General features: G+C 36.6%; 1 protein-coding gene across 1 annotated transcript in view; it reads right to left on the bottom strand.

Moving 5' to 3' along the window:
• Positions 1-252: 252 nt before the first annotated feature.
• Positions 253-15,593, bottom strand: part of LOC113231884 (RYamide receptor-like) — a 60,012-nt gene continuing 44,671 nt past the window's right edge. Inside the window, exons 6-8 of the mRNA XM_026466425.1 lie at positions 1,142-1,245; positions 519-589; positions 253-433 (exon numbers count right to left, since the gene is read on the bottom strand). Coding sequence (XP_026322210.1) covers positions 253-433; positions 519-589; positions 1,142-1,245 — 356 coding nt within the window. The remainder of the gene's footprint in view (positions 434-518; positions 590-1,141; positions 1,246-15,593) is intronic.

Raw genomic sequence — 15,593 nt, 5'->3', positions numbered from 1 at the left:
TAACCTCTTAACTTCGACAAGCAATTAAATATACTGTCTTTTCGTCCCAACTGTACATACTGGCTATTCCTTCCACTTTTATTATACATTATGTACAGTAATCATAGACGTCGGTAATCATAGGGGTCGAACTCAGATAAAAGATCATTGCGACCGATATACCTAACCGGCGGCATATTAATTGAACTTTCCACATACCCTGATCGTCCAATACCAACAAGACCTGGGGGCGCCGCACGCGCTGGTGTAGTGCTACTTCCCGCGGTCGACGGCGGCGGCACTCCGCCCGCAGTCGGACACGGGGGCAAGGGGCGGCGCAACCGCCACCGCAAGCGCACGCAGTGGCGCGCACGATAGCCGCGATGACTCGAACAGCGTGATCGGCTGACGAATAGTGTCGGGCTCGGGAATAACTCCCAACACACCTCTTCCACTACAGACGGGGCTCTGGGGGCAGGCTTAAATAGGATTACTCTAAGAGCTCATAGTAGGCTCCCTGATCAACTCGTTGAACTGACGCAAACCAGCCCGGAGGCAGTGGCGGCTGGAAACCATCACCGTTCACCGCGCCCGCGCGCGGCTTCGGCGACTGCAGGATGTGGACATTTTACCGATCACCGGCGCTTGCGACAGGTCTTAACCTGTCCCACGAACTGAACACCGTCTTCTCCAGTTCCTATAGTCGTCTCGCTACACGACTGGTCTCCAATTCCAGCAACGATTGTCGCCGGAGCCGGTTTTCGCGATCCGCGCTTGAATCTCGACTTCTGTCACCTTGGGTGACCACAGCTCATAACTCACACAATGCACGAAGACACAGAGTAATTTATTATGTAGTGAAACGACCGACATATTTTAATTCACTCACAATATGTTTAACACGCGGCCCAGCGCACTTAGTGAAAAAACATGGCGGCGAAAACGAAACACGATCTAACATGTAAACACTGATTTTATAATTCTTATTCTTGTGGGAATGTTTCATCGCACTTCTGAACTGTTGGGAATATTACGAATCACAATTAAACACCGACAATAGAATACACACTTAGTTTATTCGTAAGGCCTACATATTATAGTATGTTAACATCAAAAGCCGCGCGGTCGGAGCGCGGCGGGCGGAACTCTATACAACACGTACAAACGCTGGGTTGCGGACGCGCGAACTGAACGTAGGCGGAGATCTGTCGCTGGCGCACGCCGCGGTGCGCATGCGTAGTGAGTGTATCATGGCTTGTGTAGTGGCTGCGCGCAAACGTGTCCTTATAATAATATAAAAAGGGTGATTAGAAGGGTTACATTGTACAGGATTTTGAAACCACATTTAGTGGTAAATAATAAATTAGTTAAATCATTGGATGGTGCAGTTATAGTAGCTTGTGGTTTTTTTTTGTGGTTGTTTTTTTATTAATCTACAATCACCCATTCTTCGAAATTGTTAACATAACTTTATACTGGGCTGGAGATTACAATTTCTGAAGATAATCATGAATTTAGTCTTCTTTTACGTTCATTTTAAGGCCAGCCTTCAGACAATCTAGTTATTACTTGAAATATTTCAAATATTTGTATAACTTCTCAAACCCAACGATTGTTTGGAAGAAATTGCTTTTAGCAATAGCGCCGCCTATTGTACTTCATTATTTACGTGCATCTTCACTAATGTTCCTTTATGCAGTAAAGAATATTTGTATTGTATTGTAAATCTTCTGATCAGAACTATTTCACTAGAAATGACTATTAGGTGGGTTAGTAAAAGATTTGTCTACTTTATTTTAGTAGAATCTAACAATTTCTCTAATAAAATTTTTTTTCCCAAAAGCATTCCCCTTCTTTTATTAATTTTTGGACATATGATCTGTCGTAATACAGCCAGTCTTTATAAGAATTTTTGTTTGTTTCAAACTTAGCTACTACAAACAGAGCTTTCTTTTTGCCTGTAGCATGCATTTGCAATTGAACTTAGGCTTTGTATTTGTCATTGATTACATTGTCTTTTACGTAGTTCGACATCGATTTTTCAGTGAATGGGCATTTAATTTCAACAACAAAAGCGTCTACCACTCCATCTGGTGAAGCTCCAATAAAAGGTGTAATTAACAGTAACCCACAACTTGATATCTTAAGTTTCATTTCTAATTTCAGTGTTTTAGTACTTCAACTTCTAAATGTTTTCCACGTTAAATGGCGTTTGTTTTTGGTACTTTATATCCACCTAGTATGGTTTTCACAAGAACTCCATCCGTGTTGCATCTAGTGGCTTCATGAATTTTCGTTGCATTTACTCTACCCTTTCTTAATGTGTGCCATAGTTTACTATTTGTTTGGCATCTAGTACTTTCTTCTATTTCTTTTTTTACTTGTGGTGTTATTTTTTCTTCAGCAAAATGTTCAATATTCTCATTGCTTAATCCCTCTGAAGGGTAAGTTATTCTGAAGTCGAAAATTAAATTAAATAGGCTATATGTATCCGGCGTTATTTTTTTCACCATATAATTTGTCATTAAACGGTCATTTATTTTTGTTTTTTTGCATTTTGCCAACAGTGGGTTTAAAGTTGGGATCGCATTTGCAGACATAGGAATTTGCCTAGGCCTCTTGAGTCTCATTTCCTTGGACAGAACAAACTTGTCTTTCATGGCGGCTTGGGATAGTTTAGGGCGCGACCAATAACATGCAACTGAAGTCACTGCCGGCTCCTCCGTACGTTTTATAAGCCACATAAAAAACTTATAGAATTCTTACATCCACCAGCACTAGCTGCACAATCTTCGCATTTGGAGTGTATTATTATCTCTTCAGACTCATTTATGCTTGCAACTACAGTGTATGGTTTACACCGGATTCTGTGCTCTGGTTGCACGGCGCACTTTACGGTACAAATTGCATTGTCTCGTTTTAATTGTACAAATCCAACAGAGGATTCTACGTACGAATCCCTAGACGAAAACCAGCATTTTGGCTCCGCGAATTTCTGCAATATTATATGACTCGTTTTCTTGCATGTACTGCAATAGCTTCAATAAACCTTTTGGTAGGTTTTGGCTATCTGCCACGACAAATCCATCCGTAATTTTCATATTTTCAGGTATATTTTCACAAGAATCGCAAGTAAGCAATCCTGATAACCGCGTACGCTCCTCCACAAACAAAAATCAAACATCAATCAGCAAGACATTTCTGTCACTGATTGTTTTTTAAAGAGCTTAAGACTGCGACAGACACTTCTAGGAATCCTTCAGGGGTACTTACGACGTTTTGGAACAAGCAACTTTTCAAAAATAAAAATAAAATACTTAAATTAAAAATTAGACAAACTAAAAAAATACGTGTCCTTTAGTATAAGAAAGAAATCGAAAACTCTTAAGAAACTAAAATCAGAAAAATTAAATTTACACAAGGACAAGGTGAAGATGGCCGAACAAGTGAAAGATCTAGAGTTAGATCTTCAATCGCGAACTAAAGACCTACTTTCTACGCAGAAACAACTAGAAGAACTTTCAGCTGCAACTAATGAGCTTTTAAAGCTGGGTACTGAGTATAGAGAACTTACTCAAGTCCTTCTTCACGATGAGCTTAGTGAAACAAATGGTCCAGTAGAAACAAATCAGACTCCGTCCCCACCACCCACATCATCAACGCAACCAACACGTGCATCGTATGCCAGCGTTGCTGCAGGAAAACGTGTCTGCTCCACTACAACTGTTGAAGTTCGACACAGTCAACGGTCAACCAAGACTATTAGAACTCCGACCAGGCCATCCAGAAGAACGGTAGTTTTTTCTGATAAAATAGGCGTAGGACTAGGCCACCACCTTAGTAACCACTTAAAACAAAGGGTAGTCAACTATTGCTATCCAGGAGCTACTTTTAGTCAAATTATTACACTGTTAAGTGATTGCAACTTTGATAAATATACAACAGTGATTCTTATAATAGGTGATAGTACTAACATTAGTAAAAAAGAAGTAAATAGTAGCATTGACGTGTTCTTGAGAATTCATGAGAAGTGTGGGTGTAAATTCATACTAAGTGCATTCCCTTACTGCTCTAACCTAGGCATCGCTCGTAATAAGTATATATACAACATAAATTCGCACATTCATAATTTGACTTGCCGTCATAGTGACGTTATATTTTGTTTTGATATTAATAAGTTCGTAAGGAACTTCAATCTTTTTGAGGATAATTTACTTTTACCCCTAAGGTATCTAAGACATATAGCTAGTTTGCTATCTTTTAATATTAAGGACGCTGTTATAGAAGATATAACACAGTCCCACGACAATGCTCCTACGTTAAGTAGCAACAGTATACTTTTTAATAAGCATAATTTAAACTGAAAAACACGACAACAGAAAAGTCTAATCGTTTCCATGTAGTACATCAAAATATTCAAGGCTTTTCTGGCAAAACATTAGAAATAAGTCTTTTTTTGCACGATATTTCCGTTGACGTGTTTTGTGTTACAGAACACTGGCTGAAAGATTACGAAGCCATTAACAATATAGAAAATTATGTAATAGTCAGTTCGTTCATAAGAAAGAGCTTAAGTAGAGGCGGATCCATGATTATTATTAAGCGTAACTTAAAATTTAAAGAACGTAAGGATATCACAAATCTTTCTACTGAACGAACTATTGAGATTTCATGTGTGGAATTGGATCAGTTTGTCGTCTTATGTGTGTACAGGCCCCCCTCTGCTAATTTTAACGAGTTTGAATTAATTATGGAAGACAGTTTAAAGCGGATTTTTCCAACCAAAAAAAACGTAGTAATATGTGGAGATTTCAATGTAAACCTGTTGGAAAACTGTTCTACTTCTGTAAGACTCATTAATTTATTTCAAAGTTTTAACTTGATTAATCTTTTTTTAGAACCAACTCGCATGACTGCCTCCTCTTCTACTTGTATTGATAACATCTTTTGTAACACAGACGCAGTGTCTAAATCAATAATTAATTGCTTAAGATCCGACCATAGTGGCCAATTGGCTTCTTTTAATTGTAAAATGAGCAAGAAGGTAGACCAATTTCTCTGCAGACCGATTACCACAGAACGAATAATTAGATTTCAAAATAATATCGGCAATAGTTTAAATTCCCTATCCCATATACCGGAGGATCCAAATGCTTTATATAACACGATATTTGGTTTAATTAAAAATTAATTTGACAATATATTTAAATCGAAAACATTAACTTTCCATAGAGAGACTAAATTCAACGACTGGGCAACAGTAGGTATTCATAAGAGTAGGTCTCGTTTGTATGAGCTATATGCTATGAAAACTTATAATAATAATTCCAATTTTATAGAATATGTTACAATTTATTCGAAAATATTTAAAAAAGTTTGTGTAGCTGCTAAGGTTAAGTTTCACAGCGACAAAATTAGACAATCGATAAATAAATCTAAAACTACTTGGAGCATAATAAATAAAGAGTCAGGCAGGGTTAAACTACACGATAGAGATATAGTTTTAGAATTAGACAGCAAACTTATAAAATCTAAAGATAAAGTAGCCCAAGCTTTTGAATCGTTCTTTTCGGAAATTGCTGTGAACACTACAAAATCATTAAATTCCTCCCCTTCACTTGCTATTGATCTCCTAAAGGAAAATGTTAACGTTTGTGGCAGTTTATTTAATTTTCGTCATGTTAATCCACAAGACATCATAAAAGCTTTTAAGTCAATACATGTTAAAAAAACTGAAGATCTCTGGGGCATATCAACTAAAGTTATAGACTCAGTTATTAATCTCATTTCCCCACAGTTAGCTGTAGCTTTCAATAGGTGCGTTGACGAAGGTGTTTTTCCCGATTTAATGAAATACAGCAAGGTTATTCCCTTATTCAAAAGCAGTAGGAAAGTTGATCCTAGCAACTATAGGCCCATTTCAATTTTACCAGCTTTAAGTAAAATATTCGAAAAGGTTATGCTAACTCAATTACTGTCCTTTTTCGGTAGGAATCATATTTTTCATAGTGAACAATACGGGTTTACTAGTGGTAGATCGACTAGCGATGCGGGGGTAGCGTTACTAAAACACATCTTTGATGCTTGGGAAAGGTCCCAGAACGCTATTGGTGTTTTCTGTGACCTCTCAAAGGCATTTGATTGCGTTGATCATAATACTCTTATTAGGAAGCTGGAACATTACGGTGTAAATGGCAAGGCGTCGAAACTTGTCTCGTCATATCTCAAGGGTAGAATTCAGAAAGTAGACATAAATGGAGTAACTTCTTTGGGTTCTCCAGTAAAAATGGGTGTTCCGCAGGGCTCAATACTTGGACCTTTCTTATTTCTGATTTATATTAATGATCTGCCATTCTTTGTTAAGGACCATTGCGAAATAGTGTTGTTTGCTGATGACACATCCTTGATTTTTAAAACAGACAGACATGACATTAACCATGACCGTATTAATGATACCCTCTCTAAGGTAGTTTATTGGTTTAATGCTAATAATTTATTGCTTAATGCCAAGAAGACAAAATGTGTTAAATTTGAATTACCTAACGTAAAATCGACTAGTCCAAGCATAGAAATAAACGGAGAAAAGTTAGACCTTGTTAATAAAGCAGTCTTCTTGGGAGTGACCTTAGATAGTAAACTTCAGTGGTTTCCACATATATCGTCCCTGGCCAGCAGATTAAGCTCCGCTGCATACGCAGTCCGCAGAATACGTGAGCTTACCGATGTTAGTACTGCTAGACTAGTTTACTTTAGTTACTTCCATAGTATAATGTCCTACGGGATTCTCATGTGGGGTAAAGCGGCAGATATTCAAACCATATTTGTATTGCAAAAACGAGCGATTCGTTCTGTGTACCGTCTAGGCTCTCGGGTATCTCTCAGAGAAAAGTTTAAGGAGACTGGTATCATGACTGTGGCATCGCAGTACATTTACTCAAATATTTTATATGCCCGTAAAAATATACATAATTTCAATAAGAAAGAAGATATCCATAATATTAACCTTAGAGCTAAGTCCAAACTCATGGTACCACGATTTCGTTTAACCAAGGTAAACAACTCTTTTATGGGGAACTCTATACGTTTTTACAATAAGATTCCGGAGCATATATTAAGTTTATCATTTCCTAAGTTTAAAAACTACATTAAAAATATTTTGATCGAAAAATCATATTACAAAATTGAAGACTACGTTAGATAAAGATGCATGGAAAGACGACATGGCTCCAGAATCCACACAAATTTGATTCAAAGTGTATTCCATAGCATTTAAGTTTATTTGAAAAGAGCAATCCCTAGAGTTTCTTGCTCGTTCTTCTCAGGGAGGTCAGCGTAGTGAACGAGCAGTAGCTTAAATGTGACGTTTTCAAGTGTAAATTTATTTTACCTATGGAATAAATAATCTTTGACTTTGACTTTGACTTTGAGTTTTGCAGCTGTTTTCAATAGAAACAATAAAAAGTAGTGGTTAAAAAAATAAAATGTTTTCAATTCTAATAGGTATATCTTACATTATAATTAGGAGCTGTTAAAGGTTGCAATTATTTTGTAAACTCAAGACGTATTGCGGAATTTTATAAATCTCTCTAATGTAAATAAAATATAGGTCTTATCCCATATAGCGCCCGGATGCCAACAATACCCTGGCGCCCTTTAGTAGGCACGCAATCAAAATGGAATTCAAAAAATCTCAATAGTATAACCGCGTAACTTCAAACGGTCCGCAAGATTTTTTTTTAATGTAAAGAGTGATCCTATCATCAATGAACGAACAACTTTCACTATATGAACCTTTTCAAATTACGAATAAAAGTAGCTAATAATCAAGAGCATATGAAACTTGACATTTTGTACCTTAGACCGTTATTATAATAAGCAGAATAAAGTTGAATTTAAATATTCTCTCACAAATGGATGTGCCTTTGCACCCCATACAATTTTAAGTCATAAGGTTTAGTACGGAAAATGATCAAACTCTAAAAAGCTTTGGCAGTCTATTAAAAATATCACTAAGTTGAACAGAGCCGTAGAACCTCCACTACAATTACTTTCGATAAAGTCTTCGCCTGAAGAATCTGTTGATTTCATAAATAGTTACTTTATCAATGTAGGATACTGCCTAGCGAATAAGATCTCGCCTAGGGTTCCTGTTTTTCCAGAGAGTTTAATTGATACGCGTTCTGAATTGGACTCTGTTTATCTTTTAGATATAAATTGTGAGGAAGTTGTGAGGATTATAATGAATATGACGAGTCGTTGTCAGCGGTCGCATTGTCATTGGGCCCAGACAGGGTGGGACACTCGAACTAAAACTCCACAATTATGATCACAGGCGTATTTAATTTATCTAGCATGTGTGTTCACAAAATATGGAAATACTATTATTAAGTATTGTTAGGTCAGACACTTGTACACTCAAATAAACAATCTAGTTCGCGTTAACTTAAAGGAATACACGGATACAAGTCGATGTAAAACGTGATGAGTTCAACACGGGCTAGCGCATCCGATCACCTCGATGTCCCTCAACAAGGCGCACGAACACACACTTACGTACCTATATAAATTTTGTTTATATTATTAGCATTTTAATCTCCAGTTAAGATTTATTTTTGTTTCTTTTTATAGTTTACTACCTACTGTTTTGCTATCCCTTTACCATAGTCGTCTTGTTTTATCGACCGGAGATTGAATTCCGGGTGTTGGAGGCCAGGTGACTCATAGCACAGGTCTAACCTAGTTTGGGCTCCTGTCTCCCAACCTCTCCTTATATTGTATTACATACATCTTGTACTTGTTGGGAGAAAATAAGTGATTTATTATTTATTTATTATAGTATATTCGCAATTTCAGAAGGGTAGAAATAGTTAAATGACCGGTCAAATAACCCCATAAATATCGTAAACCTAAATATATATGGCCTTAAAAAGCAGTGGAATGTACCCAACAATAGCCCAATATTTTTTAAATGGAAATACAGTCACTGCAACAGGCTCTGTTCGTTAAATGTTCTAATATAACGCAGATCTTGACAGCACGTGTAAATTTGTAGTGTTGTGGAAAAAAACGTCCGCCAGAACATAATCGTAAATATCAATTACCGTACATGATAGAATTTTACTGAGCCGTAAATGTCTTTGTACAGTTTTACGGGATCAATAAAATGCGAATCAAATTAAATGCGATCTCTTGTCCTCTTAAAATTTGCTACGAGATTCGACTTTACTCAGTAGATTCAAAATGGTGTAATAAAAACATGATATCCTTTAAAAATTATTCTCAAGAATTTTCCTCGTTGTTGAATACTTTGCATTGCAAGGCAGTTTGTTGAGTTATTTTTATTGTTTTTTCATCAATAGGTATTTCGTTATTGCAATCTTTTTATTTTATATAGTTGTATAAGGAATATTTACATACATACTATAGAATATTTCAGTAGTATTTGTTTAATACAAATAAGTTCAAATGGCTGTAATGTTAAGTTTATTTATTAAATATCACAATGTTTTACTATCATGGTACTAATTTTTTTTGTATTACTATACTAATTTGTTATAATTATTAATACAAAGATCGAGCGCTAAGAAAAAATACTTTCAATATGGCGTGATTTGAACCAAAGCCTTCAGCATAATATGCACGGTACGCTGAAGGCGCTTGTTCAAATTCAATCGGATCGAAGGATTCTTAGTGTTCGATCTTTGTATTAATAATTATAGTTTTTAATGGTTGTTATTTAAAAATCTTTGGAAATGAAAACTAAAAAACTTCCTTTTTATTATATTATTTCGCTTTTCTTGCGTACAGTGTAGCATCATGAGTTCTCAGCGTTAAAGCGGGCAGGTGAGCAAATTGTAGTACAATATTTTAATGTACAATTTGCCTTACTTTAATCGACAAGGAATTAGTAAGCAGAGCTTAAGAGAACTTAAGTGAGAATTTGCTTTACAATTTTGAATGACAATAGATCTTATAAGGGCTTTACTTCTGTAGCAGAGATTTATTGGTAGAATAACTTTCTGCGTACAATTCCTTATGTTTCATATTGAAGAAAAGTCATTTCTCAAGTACTTACATAGCACCCATCTATGTAACAAATCTAATTTAAAAGTTTGATAGCAAGGAATCTGTTTACGTTTAGAATACACTTTAAATACTTTAGAACGGTAACACACGGCGACTTTTAGTAGCGACGCAAACGCGATACAAATGCGATGCAAGCGCGATACAAATGCGATGCACGCTCTAAATTAATTGACTAATTTTATTTATTTAAAGTATTTATTAAATTCGCTTTAAAATTTACAATTAACAAAACGAAACATTATGCATAAGCCTATACAGATTTTTCGTATATAATTATTCAACATAATCTACTGTACCGATTTAGTCGCGCGATTGCATAGCAAAAAATAAGCATCATCAAAATAGGTTCACAAATGCCGCCGTCCGAAGTTATCAAATACAATATAAAGTATAGTCGAATTGAGAATCTTCTTTTTTGGGTTGCACAACCCAAAATTACAGAAACCTGACATTTTCACAAAATTGTTAGGTAACATTGTTATTTCTTAGGTTTCTCGTATCACACACATAAACTTGAATTGTTTGTGGTAACTTGGAGGATTATGGAATTAACTCCGGTACAAATTGCAAAAGATTGTCATTCTCTTGCTACCAAAGTCAAGCGACAAATATATCGTGTTTTACACAAGTGGCAATATTACTATCATGCTCGTGATGTTAAAACCACACCTGTGGCTGAGGTTTAAAATTGTCAGCAATTTTTTATATAATACCCTACCCTCTTTTATAATAAAACAATGCTGTATTACAGCTTTAGACAAAGTAGACGCTTCTTAAACAAGAACCTTTAGTTTTTTTATGTATCATATTCATATTTATATATCATGTGACGGGACGAGCAAGTCGTTTGCCTGGTGTTAAGCGATACGCCTGTCCATAGCAGTTGCAGAGCCACTCAGAGCTTTAAATCGCAAAGATATGAGGGACACCGCCACTGAGCCTGTCACTCTGAGGCATAAGTCCCACGTGCACCAGCACCCTTGCTGTTAAGTACCGCGCAGTATCTAACGCTCACATAACTACTTGGTGGCATAAATAGGTAAGGTGGCAGTCGTTCCTTAGACGAACTCTTTGACAAGGAGCTCTATCTACCACTACTAAAGGTGCTTTGAAATCTTTGCTTTGCATTTAATCACGAATGTTAGAAGTAAATAAAGAAGACACAACTTTAGCGTTGCTAATTTTTATTATTATTATCGTAAAATGCTGACAAAAATAACTATAAATCCATTTGGAAAGGAGTTATCTGATATTATTTATTATTTTTAAAAAATAGAACTAAGTCAATAAAACTACATGAAATAATTTTTCGCACTAGTTCTATTATTATTGAAATATAATTTAGTAGAACAACTGGGACAAAAGTCCCAGTAGTTCCATAATAGAACTACTCAATAGAACTAGTGGGCACGAAGGAATTTTCACCACGCCGCCAATTTTACCTAATTTTATTCTCCCGGGTTACAACATACCTATATAAAAAAATAGAGTTTTTTCAACACAAAACAAAGCATTTCGGACCATCTCTTCTGTAATTTGTTATTATCATCATAATAGAATGGATGTCAGTATACCTAGGGCATTTTTATTAGAGCATGTAGTTGTTTTTGTATATGTATCTTATGCTAACCTTTCATTTAGGGCTGGACACCACATGGCAACACGCTTCAGACGAGTTCATATTAAACATTGTATGGATTTCCGTCAGCAAGGCCAATACTGGACGCTGATGGGTAGGAATCAATCCTTAAGTATGCCTGCCTTTACGTTAATATTGGATTGATACGTTAATATTCTTCTTTTTTCTTATAGTATCGATGGCATACACTATAATGCTTGCAATCGTAGTGAAAGGATTTGCCAATCAACGTAACATACTCGTCATTATTGCCCAGGGTGCGGACGTCCACTGCTGAACATAGGCCTCCCCCAAAATTTTCCAGACTAGTCGAGCGGCCGCGGCGTGCATCCATCGGTTATCCGCCGCCCTTGCCAGGTCAACAAATACACTTCAAACGAATTGAAGTAATATTGAAACTTGATCGCCCAATAAAGAAGAAACAAACTGAATTTCAGAATTCATTAAATAAAAAATTACTTTTTCATTTTTCCTCAGGGGGTTTACTCTCGATCTTCGTCGGACATCCGTCCGAAACAATTACTGTCAAATAAGTAATACTCGAGGAAATCAGAAAACAATGTGAAGTATGAAGCTTCATTCGCATCACGCGTCTTTTAATTCGATAGAGTACCTATTACTTATTTGACAATCATTATTTCGGACGAGTGTCGGACGGGGAACGATAGTGCAGGGCTAGGTTCAGATGGTTCAGTTACTGTGCTCTACTAATTGGGCTACAATACGATTTGAAAGTTTAATATCATTGTCTCAACTGAACGTTCTTTTCCTTTGTCATTGCTACAGCTCTTATTTGAACACATTCAAAAAGTAACAACCACTTTAATTAAGACTTTAGATAACCTTATTTAGAAATAAGTAAACCGCGAATATACAATCACCCATTGTTATATCTTCAAAGAACAGCTCACGTTATCTAAAGAGAGGCTGCCAATATCCAATATGAAACGCCAATGATAATTCAGGATTGTTCAATATCCGATAATTACACCCGCCCGAGAAGCACTTAGGCACCTTGCAAACGTATGTCTTGTGTTGGATACAAGCAACCGGCAATTAAAAGCGAATATTCTACTTTCATACAATTAATATGAAATGGGCACGTCTCCGGTTGCGGCAACCGAACACAGTCGCCAGTTGCGGCAGTCAAACACTGTCGCCGGTTGCGGCAACCGCAATTGTATGAAAATAGAATATTCGCTTCTAGTTGCCGGTTGCTAGTACCCAACATACATACATTTGCGCGGCGCCTTATAACGTTAATCTGCTCAGTTTGCTGAACAAACTTCAAACTGTCTTGCCATTGTTGATAAACTTGTTCGATCTTTGATTCTGGTTGACAAAGGCTGTCACTGATATAATTAACGTTTATGTTACATAATTCGTTACTTAGCAACTTTATAGTTCACAAATTCTTTTGTATCGAGTTAATATATTTTCGCGATTGTTACGCGTATAAATCGCGTGTATTTGTTTTACCAGTCAGTTAACTGTGACCATTGGACCTGTAAAAGACCCGAAATGTGGTTTGTTTGAAAAACAAATATCAAATAATTTGTTTCTTTGTGATACACAGGTTGGAAAGACTTTACTTACAGGGATGAATTGTAAATCACTGTGATCCGCCTTGAGGCAAATATACGCGATTTAGATCCGAAAAAATAGTTTCAAATTATTTTGTGTAATAAGATCCTCCTCCGTCGGTCCTTCACTGCTGAGGATCGTGACTTTGATCAAGTACACAGTCAATCAATCTTCTCCACTGCACTTGTTTTTGGCTAGGTGGAGTGAGACGCTCACTGATACTGCCAGACTTTCAGCCACCTGGTCACACCATTGTTAGGTCGTTGGATAGAGATTCAGCCCGTAAGAATCACTCTCTCCAGACTATCAGCGCTTCTGCGTGCAATACCAAAGAATTGCAGAATGCGCAGCAAACAGACGTAGGATCAGCGTTTGTGATTTTACAACTGCAATTCCTCAAGCACGGATACCATGCTATGTGCAGTCCAGGAAATCCTTAATAGGCGACGCCAACACCACATCTCAAAAGCGTCAATTCTTTACCTGTCAGCGGTTTTCGCGACTTACAAAAATATGGAGAAGACTAGCGTGATAAGATAAAGGCTTTATTTTCGGAGTCTGGGTATGTTCAGGGATATGTGTCAGATTCGAGAAACACAGATTTGAGAGCGAGAAAAGCACCTAATTAAAAACACTTTACCAACTGTGACCTTTTTTGAGTAGATATCGAGGTGAGATGGAGCCTACCAAATCATTAATACTGTCTATGATGGATTAGCGATATTGTGCATGGCCCCTTTTGTGCAAAAAGACTGCGAAAAATTCAAAGCATTCAGAACCTAGTATGAGGTTTTGTTATAAATAGTGTGCCATCTCGTTCTCATATAACTCCATTTGTAATAACTTTTAGTATTTTAAACATGATTAACAAGCGAAATTTAAAACTTTTGGTGTCTGTGCTGCTTGCGATCAAATAGTACACCTCAATTTGCTGAAAATCTCTCATTACTCGATAATACAAATATAATAAAAATACTCGATATTCAATGTTGCAAATGCGGATACACCCACAACTGACAGCATTTAGAGGCAACTTCCGCTTCGCCGCCTCTTAATATTGGAATGACCTTCCACTAGTATCAGGCACATGTGTACCCTTCGTCGACTTGATTTTATATATATAGTAAGGTAGATTAACGGTTATTGTTATTGGCGTAGAGCTTCGGACATGATGGTCCGAAATGTCACAGGGATCATTTTATCTCAGTATTATAAAGTAATATCATAAACAAAACTTTCGTTCCATGACTTAATAATTTACAATCTTACTATCAAGTACAGATCTAAAAAGTGTCAGACAGTACAACAAAAAGTTTATTTTTGGGAGATCTATTATATTTGTAAAAAGTCATGGAACAAAAGCGGTTGTTTATTATGTTTGTGATAAAGTGGCGAGGTTGTGTTAGTATTATACAAATAACCTTGTAGGTGTGTTTGATGAATAAAGTCCAATTTATTTATTGTTTTATTAATTTGTTCTGCCAAACATGTCAGTTTACACTGTGTTACCGCTTTCTGAATTATTAACACTATCCCAGGTCAGTCGGCTCGCCAAGGGCAGCACATTGCAACTGAATAAATAACACATTCGAAAGTACTATGAGACGGTCAAATGTAATAAATATTAATAAACCCGTTGTCTCCTGATCCATTGTTGGTTCCTCATATATATAAAATTTAAGCGATGTCGTGCGATTATCTCTTTTAGTTGTGTTGCTATTAAGATAATGCTGTCTTGTATTTATAGGTACATTATGCGCTCGACCATTTGGGTGCACGCTGTCCATCAACATCGTCACTTTGCTCATCTTGACTTTGCTGTCTAATTAAAGAACCAAATTCGGCTTCAATCATTTCTGTTACTTACACGAACACTATATAGCCTCGTTGCAACTTATTACGTTTCAAAATAACACACAATAAAGCCCTTAACAGTGCTACACGGATGACCTCCGCGGACTTCCGCGATGGGCGGTAAATATATTATTATGCCTATACAGAACATTCAGTGCGACGCGTGTGCGGAAAGCCGTCCAATTCATACGCGACACACTTCGTAAGATTGTCTGCTTGTGGACATTCTGCGTTGCACTGTTAAGGCCTTAACAGTTGGGAATAATATCGTAACAGTCTATACTACTTCAGCTCGAATTCAAACTATTCCCGTACTAATACGGTTCAATTTGCTTGGGTCTAGTGGGAGGGACACTGGCTTTATTTCAGATTTTTTTACAAATGAAATTAAAGCAACTTCAAAATGTACATCGTTTATGATCGTATACTATACGTGTTCTATTTAGTTCGG

The sequence above is a fragment of the Hyposmocoma kahamanoa genome, unplaced genomic scaffold (genome assembly GCF_003589595.1).
Source record: "Hyposmocoma kahamanoa isolate Upper Pololo Valley unplaced genomic scaffold, ASM358959v1 66, whole genome shotgun sequence".
Lineage (NCBI taxonomy): Eukaryota > Metazoa > Arthropoda > Insecta > Lepidoptera > Cosmopterigidae > Hyposmocoma > Hyposmocoma kahamanoa.
Note: the sequence above shows the minus strand (reverse complement) of the source record. Positions and strands in the feature narration are given on the sequence as shown.